General features: G+C 43.4%; 1 protein-coding gene across 2 annotated transcripts in view; it reads left to right on the top strand.

The window, feature by feature from the left end:
* The first annotated feature begins 3,587 nt into the window (after positions 1 to 3,587).
* RASEF (RAS and EF-hand domain containing) overlaps positions 3,588 to 15,357 on the top strand; it is a 56,659-nt gene continuing 44,889 nt past the window's right edge. For both annotated transcript variants that reach the window (XM_081150631.1, XM_081150632.1), the window contains exon 1: positions 3,588 to 4,044. In XM_081150631.1, the coding sequence (XP_081006757.1) occupies positions 3,620 to 4,044 (425 nt within the window). In that variant the 5' untranslated portion in view covers positions 3,588 to 3,619. The remainder of the gene's footprint in view (positions 4,045 to 15,357) is intronic.

Here is a 15,357-nt window from a genome sequence, read left to right on the forward strand (position 1 = left end):
AGGCGGAGGCTTGAAAGGCACCTGTGCCTTCGAACTTACTCTCTCAGCCCTCTGCCGCCACGTCACAAAACCCGTGCTAGCCTCCTGAAGACCTAGCCTCCTGGAGACGGTGTCCAGTAGTGTTGCCATAGACTTTGTTGCCGTGAACATTACTGCCGCAATCATTTTGCAGCAATTTTTTTTACCCCAGAAATAATTGTCTGTGAAGGCAATTTCAACATAAAGATAAAGTAACTGGTTGACAGTTTGGTTTCATTTCTCCATTGACAAGATTCTCAAAGTACTCCCAGTTTTTTATTTATATATATATATATATATATATATCTTTATTGATTTCAGAGAGAGGAAAGGAAAGGGAGAGAGAGAGAGATAGAAACATCAATGATGAGAGAGTCATTGATCGAGCCTGCGACCCGGGCATGTGCCCTGACCGGGAATTGAACCCGGATCGCCTGGATCCCAGGTCAACGCTCAACCGCTGAGCCACGCCCGGCTGGGCCCAGTTTTATATTATATAGATCTTAGCCAGGTTGCATACTGTACTGGGAAATGATAACATGCTGTGTAAGTTTTTGCAAATCTTTCGGTGAGCACAGTCATCCCTTCCACCCATTGAAACCGAAAGTTTACCAAGCTATGGCAAATATAAAAGAGGAGGCTGCTAATTCACAACAGCCTCTGTGAGCATTATCGATTCTTTAGTTGGAAACTGATACCTCTCTTAATGAAGGAAGAAATTTTAGGGAAAAAGAGAAAAAGCGCAATGCCCAACAAGGAGACAAATCAACAAACCAAAGAAGAGTATAGTAGTGTGAACAAAAGACTTCATAGAGCCTGGCCGGGCGTGGCTCAGCGGTTGAGCATCAACCTAGGATCCAGGCGATCAGGGTTCGATTCCCGGTCAGGGCACATGCCCGGGTTGTGGGCTTGATCAATGACTCCCTCATCATTGATGTTTCTGTCTCTCTCTCCCTTTCCATTCCTCTCTCTGAACTCAATAAAGATATATTAAAAAAAAAAAAACTTCATAGACAATGTATTTTCATTTTTGCAATAAAGACTTTTAAAATTTTGTTAAATTTTCATGTTTCATTATGTCTTTTTTAATGTCCCTGTTTTATTTTCTGTTCTTTTATCTTTTTATGGCCAAATTGCCTTACAGCCAATTAATTATGTAGTGAAAATGCTTATAGCAAAGATGTTTACAATGATGCTACTTAGAACCCCTGCAGAAACATGGTGCAGCTAACAGTGAGCACCAACTTCCAGAGACATGACCGAGGCCCTCAAAGACCATGCATCCACAATTAAACCACCATAACTACACGATTCCAGGGAAGCCAGCTGAAAAACTGTCTACCTGAGCCCCGTCCTAATTGATGACAATGAAATTATGAGCAAATATAATGGTGGTTGTTTTAAATCACTAAATGTTGTGTTGTTATGCAGTGATAGATAACTGTTACATTAGGTCCGGAGTAGATTAATATCTGTGGAAATGAGAAGAGGTGTACACAAGACATTTGGAATAATCCATGTTTATTGATGACTCTTCAATGAAGGGGCTCTGGGAAGGGACAAAGCATGTCAAAGAATATTAGAATTTAGATATTAGTGCAAATGTCAGAGTGAGTTCAGGAATGGAGTTGCATGAGCGGTCTTCAGGAAAGCATTTCTGCCTCAGGGTCTTAATATATGGTGACAGGAGAAGATACGACTTTGAGCACACAGAGTAATATACAGATCTTGTAACATAGAAACCCACACCTGAAACCTGTATGTTCATATTGACTACTGTCACCCCAATAAATTTAATAAAAATTTTAAAAAGAGAAAAAAATATTAACTCATTTATTTTTGAAAAACAGATATTAATAATGATAATATTTTAAAGATTCAGTTTAATAAGTATATTTGTAAAGCTTTAAAGGCATTGCAAGCTAGGCACTTTTTACTTTACATGAAAAAAATCAATTTTTAGAATAAACAGGAAAGCATGTAAACTCAAAATCAATAACAATTTATATTGCACTAATGGTAAAATTCATTTCACTGTATTAGCTGTCCACTTGTACAGAACTATATCCACTTAGTGATCAGATTGCTAAGACCAGGGCTTCTCAGAATTTACAGGTTAAATTTACAGACAGAGATTACCAGTGGTATTTACAGCTTGATAGATGCTGCTGAGTGCTGACTATGCTCATTGACCTGTTCAAGAAGAAACAGTTCCTCAGATGTTTAGCATGTAGCTTTGTGTTGAAGAACACTAGCCTGAGGAAATGTGTCAGTCAAATCCTCTACTTTAACGTATTTTAAAAAATCAATACAGAGAATCCAGAATGAGGTGAAATGGAAATACAGTCATAACTAAAAGAAACGGCAGTAAAGAAAGTCTAAAAAGTGGAGGAAACGGATAATGTGAATGAAGTAGAAATAACCCAAAGGCATTTTTACAGGCTGTAAGAATCATGGAAAGGAATGTATGCTACCTAAGTCATATGACTGAGCGAAGTTCTCTTGTAAATGGAAGGACAAGATTTTTTAAAAGGATCAAAGTGAATGAATTTTAAGGACGTTGAACTCATAAAACAGTATTAGAGAAACAATAGCATTGTTGAAATGAGTGCTTTAGATCAAAGGGGGACCATACATTCGGATATATCATTTCTTTAAGATTTGTGGAGTGTGTGTTTTTAAAGCTGCCCCAGTCTCTTAAATATTGCTGCCTACCGAGGATTTAGGTTATTAATCTTCCCTCAGGCTGAGGAGACAAGGACTGAGAGAAATTATTTGGATGTGGGAATCTGGACGATCTGTGTGATTTCTATTGCATATTAACTAGCTGGACCTTCGCGGTGGACGGACATGCGGAGAGTCAGTAAAACCAGAGAATGGGGTCTTCTGGTCAATCTCGCACCTTGGTTTGTAAGGAAACATGTATATACAGAAGTTTACCAACTTTCCGGAATTAGAATAGAAAATACACCAATCTGAACCCGTACCTTCCTTTTCGCTTCTGTCTAGTTTGCTTCCCATGCTCATGACGGCCACGTGTCTGTGCGGAGCTAAGTTCTTGGTTTAACCCTAACAAGAACATATGCGGAAGGGCCTGACAACGCCACTGCTCCTGCCGCACCCCCAGTTCTGAAGGGTCCCTAACTCCAAGAGCCCGAAACCGACGCTCCTGCGAGGTCGCGGCTCTGGAAGCACGGCCGGGCTCCGGGAGGCGTGGGAACCAGAGCGGCGCGCTCCTCCCCTGGGGCTGGGCGGAGCGGCCGCGCGGGGAAAGGGGCCGGGCGGTGCGGGAGGCCCGCGCTCAGTCTCGGGCGGGCGCTCCGGCGCTGTGGGCGCAGTCAGGGCGCGCGCACCGCTCCGGGGCAGGGAGGGGCCCGCAGTCCGCGCGGGGCCGAGGGGGAGCGCGCCGCCCCCGCGCGCCCGCTCGCCTCGCCTCGCCTCGCCTGGCGCCGCCCGGACGTGCCCGCAGGTGGCCGAACCGGCCGGACGAGCCCCACTCGCCGCGACTCCGGGCGGTAGCAGGTGCCCCGGGCTTCCCGCTGTGGCCGCAGTCGGGGCCGCAGGGCGGCTCCAAGTTCCCTCGGCCGCCCGGTCGGGCGGGATGGAGGCGGACGGGGAGCGGGAGGAGCTGGCCCGGCTGCGCGCGGTCTTCGCCGCCTGCGACGCGAACCGATCCGGGCGCCTGGAGCGCGAGGAGTTCAGCGCGCTGTGCGCGGAGCTGCGCGTGCGGCCGGCGGACGCCGAGGCCGTGTTCCGGCGGCTCGACGCCGACAGCGACGGCGCCATCACGTTCCAGGAGTTCGCGCGCGGCTTCCGCGGGGCCCGCCGCGGGGGGCGGCGCCGGGGCTGCGGGCTGCGGGAGCCCGCGCTCGCCGAGTCGGGGGCCGGGTCGGACCCCGCGGACAGCGAGGAGGACGACGGGGACGGGGACGCCGCGCCCGAGGCGCTGCCAGCCCCCCGGGGCGCCGGCCGCGCGTGGCAGGACTTCCAGGCTCGACTGGGGGACGAGGCCAAGTTCATCCCCAGGTGCGTGTCGGGGGCTGGAAGGCGGGAGGGGAAAGCGGTGTTTCCTGTGCAGACCCCCTGAGCCCCGCTCTTCTCCGGGAGTTGCTTTTCTCCATTCACCGATTCACTAGCTTTTCCAAGACCGAGATCCCCCAAGAGTTAAGGAAAGGGAATGCGTTCAGGCAGGGTTTAGGGGAGAAAGTTTCAGTTGCGCATTCCTGAGCCCTGCAGAAGGCTCCTCGTTCATTACAGGGCCACAGGGAAATGCTCGGCGTCCAGAGATTCTCTCAGGACGTGGATTTGGGAGAGCTGGCCCCTCAGTGCCACCTGGTTGTGGCATCTACTGGAGGACTTCCGGGAGCCCGAGCGGTGGTGACCCCGGCCCTTTGCCAACTTGGTGTTCTCTATAGCAATTTTTGCATATGTTGTTTTCCTACTAATAAGTAGAAAAAGAGACATTGTTAGGCATTTCTATTGCTGGACACATAGAGTCATTGATGCTTACTATGTACTAGGCATTTTACAAGAGTTCATTTGTTTAAATTTCAGAATAACCTTGGGGGGGTAGACTTTCTTTTCTCTAATTGATGAAGAAACTTGTACCCAGAAATTTAGGCCTATAAAATATTAAGGGAATCGCATAGCTAGTAAAAAAGCAGCGATTTGATCCCAGATGTTGTGAATTGAAAAACTCTGTGTAAAACAGAATAAAATGATAAAAATCATACAATAAGTTCTCTACTCCTATGACTCCAACAGAAATAACGTAATAGAAAGTTACTAACTTAATTCTGAGCAGGAAAGGGGATGCAGGGAGGGAAAGCTACTTGTTTTTTTTTTTATTTGAGATTGATTTGCGTTTGGCTTTGCCTGGTGTGATGGTATTTCTCAGGCAGCTGCTATCACTTCTTCCTCAGGCACTGTGACAAATAGGTGAATGCTGTAAAATGGTTTTGGGTTTTTTTGGACTTGGATGCTATTTTAAAAAATTTATCTTTATTGTTGAAAGTATTACAGATGTCCCCTTCCCTCCAACCCTCCATTGATCCCTTCCATCCAGCATCTGCCCCTTCCAGGCTTTCTCTACACCTGTGTCCGTGGGTTATGCATATAAGTTCTTTGATTAAAATCTCTCCTCTCCCACTTCCCCACCCCAGCCTTCCCTCTGAAACTGTCAGTCTGTTCCATGCTTCTATGTCTCTGGATCTGTTTTGTTTATCAGTTTATTTTGTTCATTAGATTCCACATATGAGCGAGATCATGTGATTTGCTTTCTGCTTAGATTTTAGTTGAAACTTTATGGAGCTCTGGCTGTCATTATTAAGAAAATCTGTAAGGCATCATTTTGGTTGGCATTTCACGTATCTGAGACAGAAGACTCAGAAAAGGAAAGAGCCCTAGGAGGTGGCAGTGGCCTGGCTCACCCATTCACAGAGTGGGCCTGAAGGGCAAGGAGTCCTCACTTCCGCCTCCTCCCAGGTTCTCTCTGCAGTTTGGGAAGTACAGTACAGGGCACCCTGGCCTGGAGACTGACTCATTGCAGTGTAAGAGGAATTGTGTAGAGAAAGTGGGTGTGATACCCATCTTTTCTAGTGTTGACAAATGAGTTAAAATGCAATGACTCCACCAGGGAAGTAGAAAAATTTAAACATTGCTATAAACTCTGCTCTTTGAATCATATTTCATTCGTGACTTGGTTTGGGGTCCAGCTAGTTAAAAAAGTAACAATTTTAGGAATAAAGAAAGATGAGTTCACATCATATTATTTTTATGTCTATATGTACACACACATATGGACCTGCTTTTCATGGTTGCCAGATCTCAGGAGCAGTTATTTGACACGTAACCATTAAATGATTAAAATAACCTTCCTAGGATCAGTGTACAAACCAGAACTTATTATTGGTGATATTATTATTATTACGACACCTTGTCAAACTCTTCAAAGGTTATTAAATTTAATGGCCACCTGTGTCACCTGGTAGACTTGTGTCCTAAGCCCCACCCCCTTCTAATGGGAGATTAGCAAGTACAATATTTGCCTTCCTGTACTTGTTTAAGTGGGAAAGAACTAAACAGAGCTGCTTCGTCTGATTGTTACCATGGCAGCCAAAACTGTTTTGGTAAATTGGATTGCTTCTATTCCACTTCCTCATACACCTGATCTCCTTCCCTTCCTCTCATCCAAACGTGATAAAAATCTTTCGTTATTGATAATGCTGCTGCCATTATTTCAGCCAAATTAATTCTGCAAACATAATTGAGTACTTGTTTTGTGCCAGACACTATCTTAGGTACTGTCCTAGGTCACTGGAGACAAAGGGAAGGATGAGATGTAGTTCATGCCCTCAAGAAGTTCATAGTGTGGGTGAAAGAAACATTTTTCAGAAATTTCCTCAAAGCCCATTTAAAGGCAAGACAGTTATTTGCAGGAAACTTCATGTATTGTTGACATAGCCTGACAGATTGCTATAAGCAGGAACTTTCTTTGAAGTCTTGAGTTTTTATCTTTAAAAAATCATGTATTGGTTCATTTTACTGCATAATATAGGAGCTTGTTTTAATATAAAATATTTTCTTCCAAGGGCAAACTGTCTCTCTGGTGTGCCATTTCATCTGGTGGTTTTGTTTCCCTCCTGGCACTCTATCTTCCCCTTGGTGGCACCCTGACCCATGCCTATGGCTGGTGGTGGATGATATTCATGTACAGTTTGAGGAGAACGGATATCAGATACAAGAATGTTTGGTTCTTGTAGAGGCAAAACGTGGTAGTGATTTCCATTTCAAAATTTATTCAAGCTCTTAGGTCGAAATATTAAGAAATTTGGGTTAAACTCTCCAGTCATCAGTTACTGTGATATTAGAAAGAAAATAATGTTGCAATGTGAAAGGGTGAATTGGTCTCTGGGATGTGTGTCAACACATTCTTAAGTTCTTTTCTTCTTAGAAAACCGAGAGACTCCTTCCCTTAAAGGATGGGGGTGATGGGGGGGGGGGTTCCAACCAGTCACATAGCCTGTTAACTTGAGCTGGGCATGTGCACATGGTGTACAGGGTCAGGATGGATTGTTACTACTTCCTAGTAAGCTGGAACTAGGTCAGCCAGCAGATGAAACCAGAGTGGGCAACTTGATGTGGTTATGTAAGAGAATTCTGGAAGGAAGATTGTTCCAGGCCAAGAAAAGTTCTTGAAGTGAGGAAAGAAGATCTGGGGAGAGACAGAGGGCAGACTTATAATAACTTAGCCTAGCCAATTTCTGGTGTCAGGGCATTATCTAGGTGAAAGGGAGATTTGTACCCAGTAGGTACTCAATAAATGGACTCAGTACATATTTGCTGGATGAATCAAATAAGCCTGTGTCTTCAGTTCCTTGGTTCATGAGAAAGTTAGTTTATGCTGGATGCCTTTTCTCGATTCTCTCGATATTTTTTCAAGTTCTCAGTGAGAGCTGGTCATGGTGTTCAGAGGTTGGCAAGTGGAGAAGGAAATTGTGTGTGTGTGTGTGTGTGTGTGTGTGTGTGTGTGTGTACTGAGCATTTGACCAGGGGCGGGGGATGGCAGGACTCATCTCTTCTCTGATCAGAGCTAAAGCTTTTCAGAGTTTTCTCATCTCCATGTGTAGCAGTTTTGAGTGTCATTTGTGAATTGATTCAGTTTAATAAATTAGCTTAGAACCCTACATTCTCAGACACAAAAACACGAGGGTCTAGTTGGCACTGGGACCACCATAATTTTGTGAATGGGCATAGGTTGTGCCACAATAGCCAGATCAGGGACAGACCCAGGGCAGGTGCCTGGAGTATAACAGGAGTTAGTGTGATTGGTGACCTGCCAGACAGCGTTAGGGTGGGATTTGGTCAGATACCAAAATTGATCCTGTGTGGTCTGCTGTGTCACATGGTTTGTGACCTTTCTACACACACACTATTGAGGGGGAATCTTTTATTTAATAATTTAGAAGCAAGAAATTTAATTGAGAAGAACCAAAACCACCCATGTGTGAACTGTGTGTGGATTGCCAAAACAGCTTACTTCAGTATGTTCCTATAATGGTGATTACTAAAATCGAGAGGAAAAACCAGCAGTTGAACACCAATCCCACTTAATGAGGACATTTTTAAGAACAAGAAGCTACTAGAGGCAGAGACAGTTTGAGTGCTGGTGAGGGTTTTTTTACATGTTCCCTTCTTGGGTTCCTCCTTAGTGCTTTTCAGTCTCGTGGTCTTCTTTGTGACAGTGTAGTTGCTCCAGCAGCCCACTCACTTACATGCTGTGGTGCTGGAAAGATAGGAAAGGTAGAGAATAGATGGAGGCAGAGAAAGAGATAAACACAGGAGGCAAAAGACAGGGATCAATAGACAGATGGAGAGACACTGATTGGAGAGTGCCTCAGTTTCCCCTCTTACCACTCAATGAGTTTATGGCCCTGAGGCAACTTGACATGGGAGAGACAAATCAGCTCTTCTCTGTTTAATCTCAGCTCTTGTGTATTTTTAAAATGTGAGTATCTGAGTGCTTTAAACTGTGTTTGTAGTATTTGAAGAGAAATATATATTTTTTACTCATATGGCGAGTAGTATCGTGTTCAAAAGATTTGTTCCAGCCTTGAGGCAGGATGGTGGGTTGGATGCCAGTCCTAGAAGAGGTTTAAGGGTGCTTTCAACTATGTGTGATATGTACCTTTGGTCTTGGCTTTGAGGTCTATAGTGCACTAGCCACAGGCTTTTCAGAGATTCCAAGATTCCGTGCTTTTTCTGGATTCAGAATTGGGGTGTCTATCTTATCTATCTTATCTATCTATCTATCTATCTATCTATCTATCTATCTATCTATCTATCTATCTATCTATCTATCTATCTATCATCTATCTACCTACCTACCTACCTACCTATCATCTATCTATCATCATCTGTCATCTATCTATCTGTCTGTCTATCTATAGCTGTCATCTATCTGTCTTCTCACTGTTGTCAGTCTGTTGTTTTTTCTTTTTAACATATCGTCTATCACAATCACGTGTGGCATCACCCTGCTGCTGGGGCTGAGGGGGAGAAACCTGTCTGTGAAGGAAGCCACAGCTTTGCCTTGAACATTCGGAGCCTTGCAGGAGCCTGTGCATGACTAGGTTTTCATGGTTCCACTCACTGGTGATCCCTTCTGGTTCTGATATTTGAATTTCATCTCAAGGTAGTAATTTCTTTTTGGCCTCCTGGCTCCAGATAGGTATTCTGGCTTCCACAGTCTTAGAGGACTGTCACCTTTGGTCATACAGGCAGTGGCCAGCTCTGACCCTCAGATCTTGCTGATTGCACAGAGCTTTTCTCTCAGGTGTTGGTGAGAGATTATTCTTCCCTGTTGGGTGGGAAAAAAGAAAAAGGAGTAAAATGGGATGTCATTGGAAGACCACACTCCAAGAACCAGACTCTTCTCTAGTTTGTGTTTTAACATGAAAAGTGGATGGTGAAATATGCAGATGTTAAGTAGAAATTTTGCATACTCTATGAAGGTCAAAGCACAGAGGTGAGCAAGATACTGTGTCCAGTTTGCAACCTCTGTTTCCTACCTGTGAATGGTAAAGTCATGTGTCAGGTGTAGGCTTGCTTTGAAGGTCCGTGCTGATGCTAGAGTGTAGCCCCATGGCATTCTAACTCAGAACTTTGACTGTGACCCTTCTTCCCCTTTCAAGTTTGTGGGATGGCATTTTGACCCAAAGATAGTCTGTTTTTACTCTCTTTGTTGCTCTTGGATGTTATTGTACTTTTAGAGTTACTTCGTTCGGGCTCAACAGATGTCATTGTACAATATTTTCTATCTCCAGGTTATGCTGCCCTGATGGGTGAGTCTTTGGGGAGGAGGGCTGAGCTCTGAATGCACTGGAATGTCCAGAACACCTTTTACCCTCATGTCTGTCCCCTCCCTCCCTCCCTCCCTCCCTCCCTCCCTCCCTCCCTCCCTCCCTCCCTCCCTCCTTCTTTCTTTCTTTCTAAAATATATCTTTATTGATTTCAGAGAGAGGAAGGGAGAGAGAGAGAAACGTCAATGATGAGAGAGTCATTGAGAGGCTACCTCCTGCACACCCTCTACTGGGGATCGAGCCTGCAACCCGGGTATGTCCCCTGACCGGGAATCGAACCACGATCTCCTGGATCATAGGTTGATGCTCACCCGTTGAGCCATGCCCAGCCGGGCTACCCTCAGGTCTTTCTTTCTCTTCCTCTTGAAGCTGGAACAGTTTTGAAGACATGTCGCAGTTTTTAAGCATGTCACAATTTTTAAGACATGTAAAAAATCAATTGGAATGGAATGATTTCTGACTAAAACTAAGGGAATTTAGTTATGAGAGGTCATATTTTCTGGTACCACAGAGATATTTTCTTTCACTGCTGGAATACTTTGTCCTTTGGGCAAAAACATTGTTTTAGAATGAAAAGATGGTCAATATCACGAATCATCAGGAAATGCAAATCAAACTGCAGTGAAATACTACCCCACACCTGTTAGGGTGGCTGCTATCAAAAAACCAGAAAGCGAACAGTGGTAGTGAGGATGTGGAGAAAAGGGAGCCTTCGTGCAGCTGCTGGTGGGAATGCCGATTGCCCTGGCTGGTGTGGCTCAGTTGACCGGAGCATTGTCCCTGTTCTGTACCCTGAAAGGCCATGGATTCAGTTCCCAGTTGGGGCACATGCCCGACCCTCCCTCCCTCCCTCCCTCCCTCCCTCCCTCCCTCCCTCCCTCCCTCCCTCCCTCCCTCCCCTCCCCTCCCCTCCCCTCCCCTCCCCTCCCCTCCCCTCCCTCCCTCTCTCTCCTCCCTCCCTCCCTCCTCCTTTCTCTCTCTCTCAAATTAATAAATATATCTTCAGGTGAGGATTAAAAAAACAAACTTAAAAAAATGAAAAATAGAACCACTATAGGATACTGCAATCCCACTTCTGGGTATACATCCAAGCGAAGTGAAATCAGGGTCTTGCAGAGATCTCTGCACTCCCATGATCAGTGCTGCATTATTCACAGTAGCCAAGAGGTGGAAACAACCTCAGTGTCAGACAGACAATCTGCTGGCAGAATTCTCTCTTCTTTAGGGGAGTCAGTCTTCACTTAAAGGTCTTTGACTTATTGAATGAGGACAATCGGCTTTACTCAGCCTCTACTGCGTTAAATGTTAATCTCATGCACAAAATACCTTCACAGGAGCCTCCAGATATGCAAGATCAAATGTTTGAGTACTGTACCCTAGCCAAGTTGAACATAAAATGAACCATCACAGCCACTAAGGAACGTTTTCAGATATTCTTAGTTTTTGAGATTTCCTATGTTAGGGGAATCAGTTTTGAAAAGATCAGAGAGCGTTTCTTAATGTCTTCAGCTTATAAAATATGTACCAGAAAGCTTTCAAATATTTATTTGAATCTGAAAAAAATCCCTGTACATATGTTATATTCCTCCTGTCACCCTTCCAAATGCCTAAACAGTTCAAAACAACGAACTGAATTTCTGGGGCAACTTTAGAGTTATTAACATTTTTCTATCTGCCAAGAAAAGCTTTGCCTTACATGCGTTTATGGCTCTGAGATGCTCCCCGGGAGAAGAGGGCTTATTATTCACACTTGTCTCTACCCTTCCATTCTCACCCTTCAGGCTCATTCTTCATCAGAATATCTGTAACTCCAAACTGAGCGCCTCACAGAAGAGACATCTATCTTGGAGCTAAGCAGCCTTAGCCATCTGGCAAGGCAACCCAGCCTTTACATGGGTGCACTTTCCCAGGCAAACTAAGTGCCTGCTTGCTCACTTCCTTTGCTCCTTCCCTCCCTTTTCCCTTCTCTCTCCCTCCCTCCCTCTGCAAATACTATGAGAAAGGCATTCAGCTAAGAAGTCCAAAGGCTGAAGTTTTAATAAGAAACGGTAGGAAATTCCTTTCAGTAGGAACAAGTTCTTATTCTGCTGTCCCCGACTCCTAGTTTTTGTCCCTGAGTTGGTCGTTGCTAACAGGGATGCAATTTGAGAGGCACAGGGAAGCCCAGATACTGGTCCTAAAGCTCAGCCATCAGGAAGCCCCTAGTTCCAGGCTCATATGCCCAGGACAAGGCATAATTCAGTTCCCAGGAGCTCAGCAGACACTGGTTTTAAATCTTTTTCTTGGGCTTTGCTACACAAGGGCCTCAGACCAGCAGCATTGGCTGTACCTGAGAGCCTTTCTAGAACTGAATAAATAAATTATGATAGTTGTAGATCTGTCACCTCCATTGCTATAGAGTATTCCACTGCAAAATACCCTGATTTATCTATTTTACCTTTAATGAGGGTTTGGGTAATTTCTACTTTGTGCTATTACATGCAGTGCTGCAGTGAGCAGTCTTGTCACGTGTCTTTTGGTAAACATATGGACACATAGAATGCATTTCTTTTAATGACTTTGCATGGTAATTTAAGCTTTCCTTGCTAATTCAGGGTCATCATTATGAAGTCTAGTTTCATCCTGGCCAGTAGTGTGGTGGTATTCCTAGGATTTGTGGAGATGGTAGTTCAGCTTGACTTTTGAGTCCCTCTGTGCATTTCCTCTTCTTGCTGTGAGACTGTCAGGTTACAATTCACTGTTGTCAGTACTTCCTTCCTTTCTGGGTACCTGTTTGCCAAAGATTCAGAAACTAAGTGATCAGACAGACATATTAGAGATGTGTTTTAAAACCCCAGTTTGGATGCAGGTTATTTCTGAACCAAGCAGGGGTGTCTGAGAGGCTGTTCTTCATTCTTTCCTGACTCTCAACTTCTTTTGGATTCTTCACAGTGCCAAGATACCTGAGTTTCAGATAGCTGGAGTGCCATTTCATTATTTTGAAATTATTACTGTTTTTTTTTCACTTTTATTTCTTTTCCACTTGTATTCATATTTTATTTTATTTTTTATTTATTTATTTTTATTATTATTATTTTTTAATCCTCACCTGAGGATATCTTTTTCATTGCTTTTCAGAGGGGGGTGGAGAGAGAGAGAGAGGAGAAACACCGATGTGCAAGAGACACATCAATTGGCTGCCTCCTGCACACACTCTGATCAGGGCTGGGGATCGAGCCTGCATCCGAGGTACATGCCTTTGGTCAGAATCGAACATGGGACCCTTCAGTCCGCAGGCCGATGCTCTAGCCACTGAGCCAAACCGGCCATGGCTGTATTCATATTTTAGCTCCTTTTCTCATTTTGCTCATATCGAAAGTTCCCTGAAGTAGACATTGTAGTTCTAAATTATCTTTTTAAAAATAATTCCATTAAGAAAGATGAGCACAAAACATGGATTTATATTACATACATATAAGAAGTAGGCATCGAACCAAGAGTGGCTTTGGGCTTATGCTGAGATAAAGCCGTGGGAATCTGGCAAGATACGGACTTGCACCTGTGTCTTGGGCCCCCAGTTTGTCATTGAAATTATTTTTAGTGCTCTTTTATTGAGTCAGGGAAATGCTACAAAAACGATACTACTGCCTTGTGGATTCTCTTGTCCACTCAAGTGAATTATTGTAATAACTTTATTACAGCTTCTTCTTTAGTACTTACATTTAAAGCAATCATTCAACATATATTTCCATTTTGTTGAGTAGCTTTTAGGCCAGTTGTACTGCCCAGAGGGGATGTTACCCATGCAGGTGAGAGAGGAGGGCAACTTATACCACAGGGAACCAGGGAAGAGTAAAGGTTTGGGATGAAAACATAAACTGAGATAAATGTAAATACACAGTTCACTTATCTGATGAACCAGAGAGTTAAGATGACGACTCAGTTAAGAGAAGACCAGGTTTTTCTTTTTGTGGCTCTCCTGAGGCGTTGGATTCAGTTTCTTTCAGGAGATAATGTTTGCAAATCTGACAATTATTTGCTCTTTTAGTGGGCTGGGGCTCTGGGAGCTCAAAGTGGGCTAGTTTTCAGGACAGCTGATCCTGGTATAATGTGAAAAAGTCAGATTTTAATAGGATTTTGGCTACTTTCTTTTTTTAATCACATTCCAGAAAATCACCCTTCGGTTCTTCAGAAAACGAAATGAAAAAGTAATTAAATTTACTGCAGGTTGCTGGGAAAGCAATGAAGTGGACAGGTGATGAGCAGTGGAGTGTATCTGGGGAAGCTTCTACCTTGTGGAAAATACGCCCCAGGCACCATTGAATGAGACCCAGAGCCCCTCTAAGGGTCTTAACTGTTGAAATGAGGAATTAAAGATGTTAGGAACATTTTATTTTAAAGGAGAAATGTGTTCAGGAAAATTTATAAGAAAATCTCTACAACTAATTTTTCTTTAGTTTGATATTTTCGGTCCATCTCTTTGCATAAAACAGATGCTAGGAAGCATTGTTGATTTATCTTTGGTGGTTAGGCAGCAAGGTAGGTGGGTAGAAATCAGTGATTCTTAAAATTAAAAGTAGACTTGAAAAATTCTTTCTAGGACATGTCTTTTGTGCAGTAACTAAACAAACACTGCCATATATACAAACAGTCTTAATTTAAGATAGTTCAAAGATGTTGTCATTGGAAAAAAATTTTCATTTCAGCACACCATCTTCCAGAGCAACTCTTATAACCTCTGAAAGAGGCTTTTAGGAAGGCCAGAGCAGGTTGTGCATAATCTCCAACAAATATTCTTGCCAGTATCACCTATACTCTGGCATAAGGCTGATATTTAACCGTTGAAGTAAATGGAACTATAGCTTTGGCACCAAACAGGCATCCTTCCACAATATAAATAGTAATTTGGAGTTAAATGCCAGTCATTCAATAATTCATAGTGAGTGTTCAACATATATAAAATATGAATTTAAGAAATACACATTGCTGAGTGAACAAGTAGAATGCACTTATATCCCTAATATACTAGTTTTAGGAGAGAAAATGTGCTCTTTACTGGTAGTCACCATTCTGTAGAATATTAAGTTGTTTGGAGATTTTAGAAAGGCAAGCAATTCCTTTTCTTTAATAGAAGCTGGTGGTGAGTTATCTGTGTGATGGAGCATTTTAAGTCTGTATCGATTTATAAAATCATGTGATTTAATTTGTGCTTTTGGAACTCACATATATATTATAATATTTATAAACTTAAATATACATATTCTTTTGTTAAAAAATGCATCTTTGTTTACTACTGAAGAAATATATTCAGGATTCACAGCACTGGTTTAGCCACTCAGCATCCTCAACCCACAAAGACAGAAACCTGAGTTGAAAGGGAACAGAGGGGCCTCTGCATGTCAGAAATACTAGTTACAAGTCCCAGCAGTTTCTCAAGTTGAAAATTTTGGCTCCTTGCAGCTTTGTATGTGTAGGTTATATAGTAAATATTGGGCACCCC

The sequence above is a fragment of the Miniopterus schreibersii genome, assembly GCF_964146895.1.
Source record: "Miniopterus schreibersii genome assembly, chromosome: 11".
Taxonomy (NCBI): domain Eukaryota; kingdom Metazoa; phylum Chordata; class Mammalia; order Chiroptera; family Miniopteridae; genus Miniopterus; species Miniopterus schreibersii.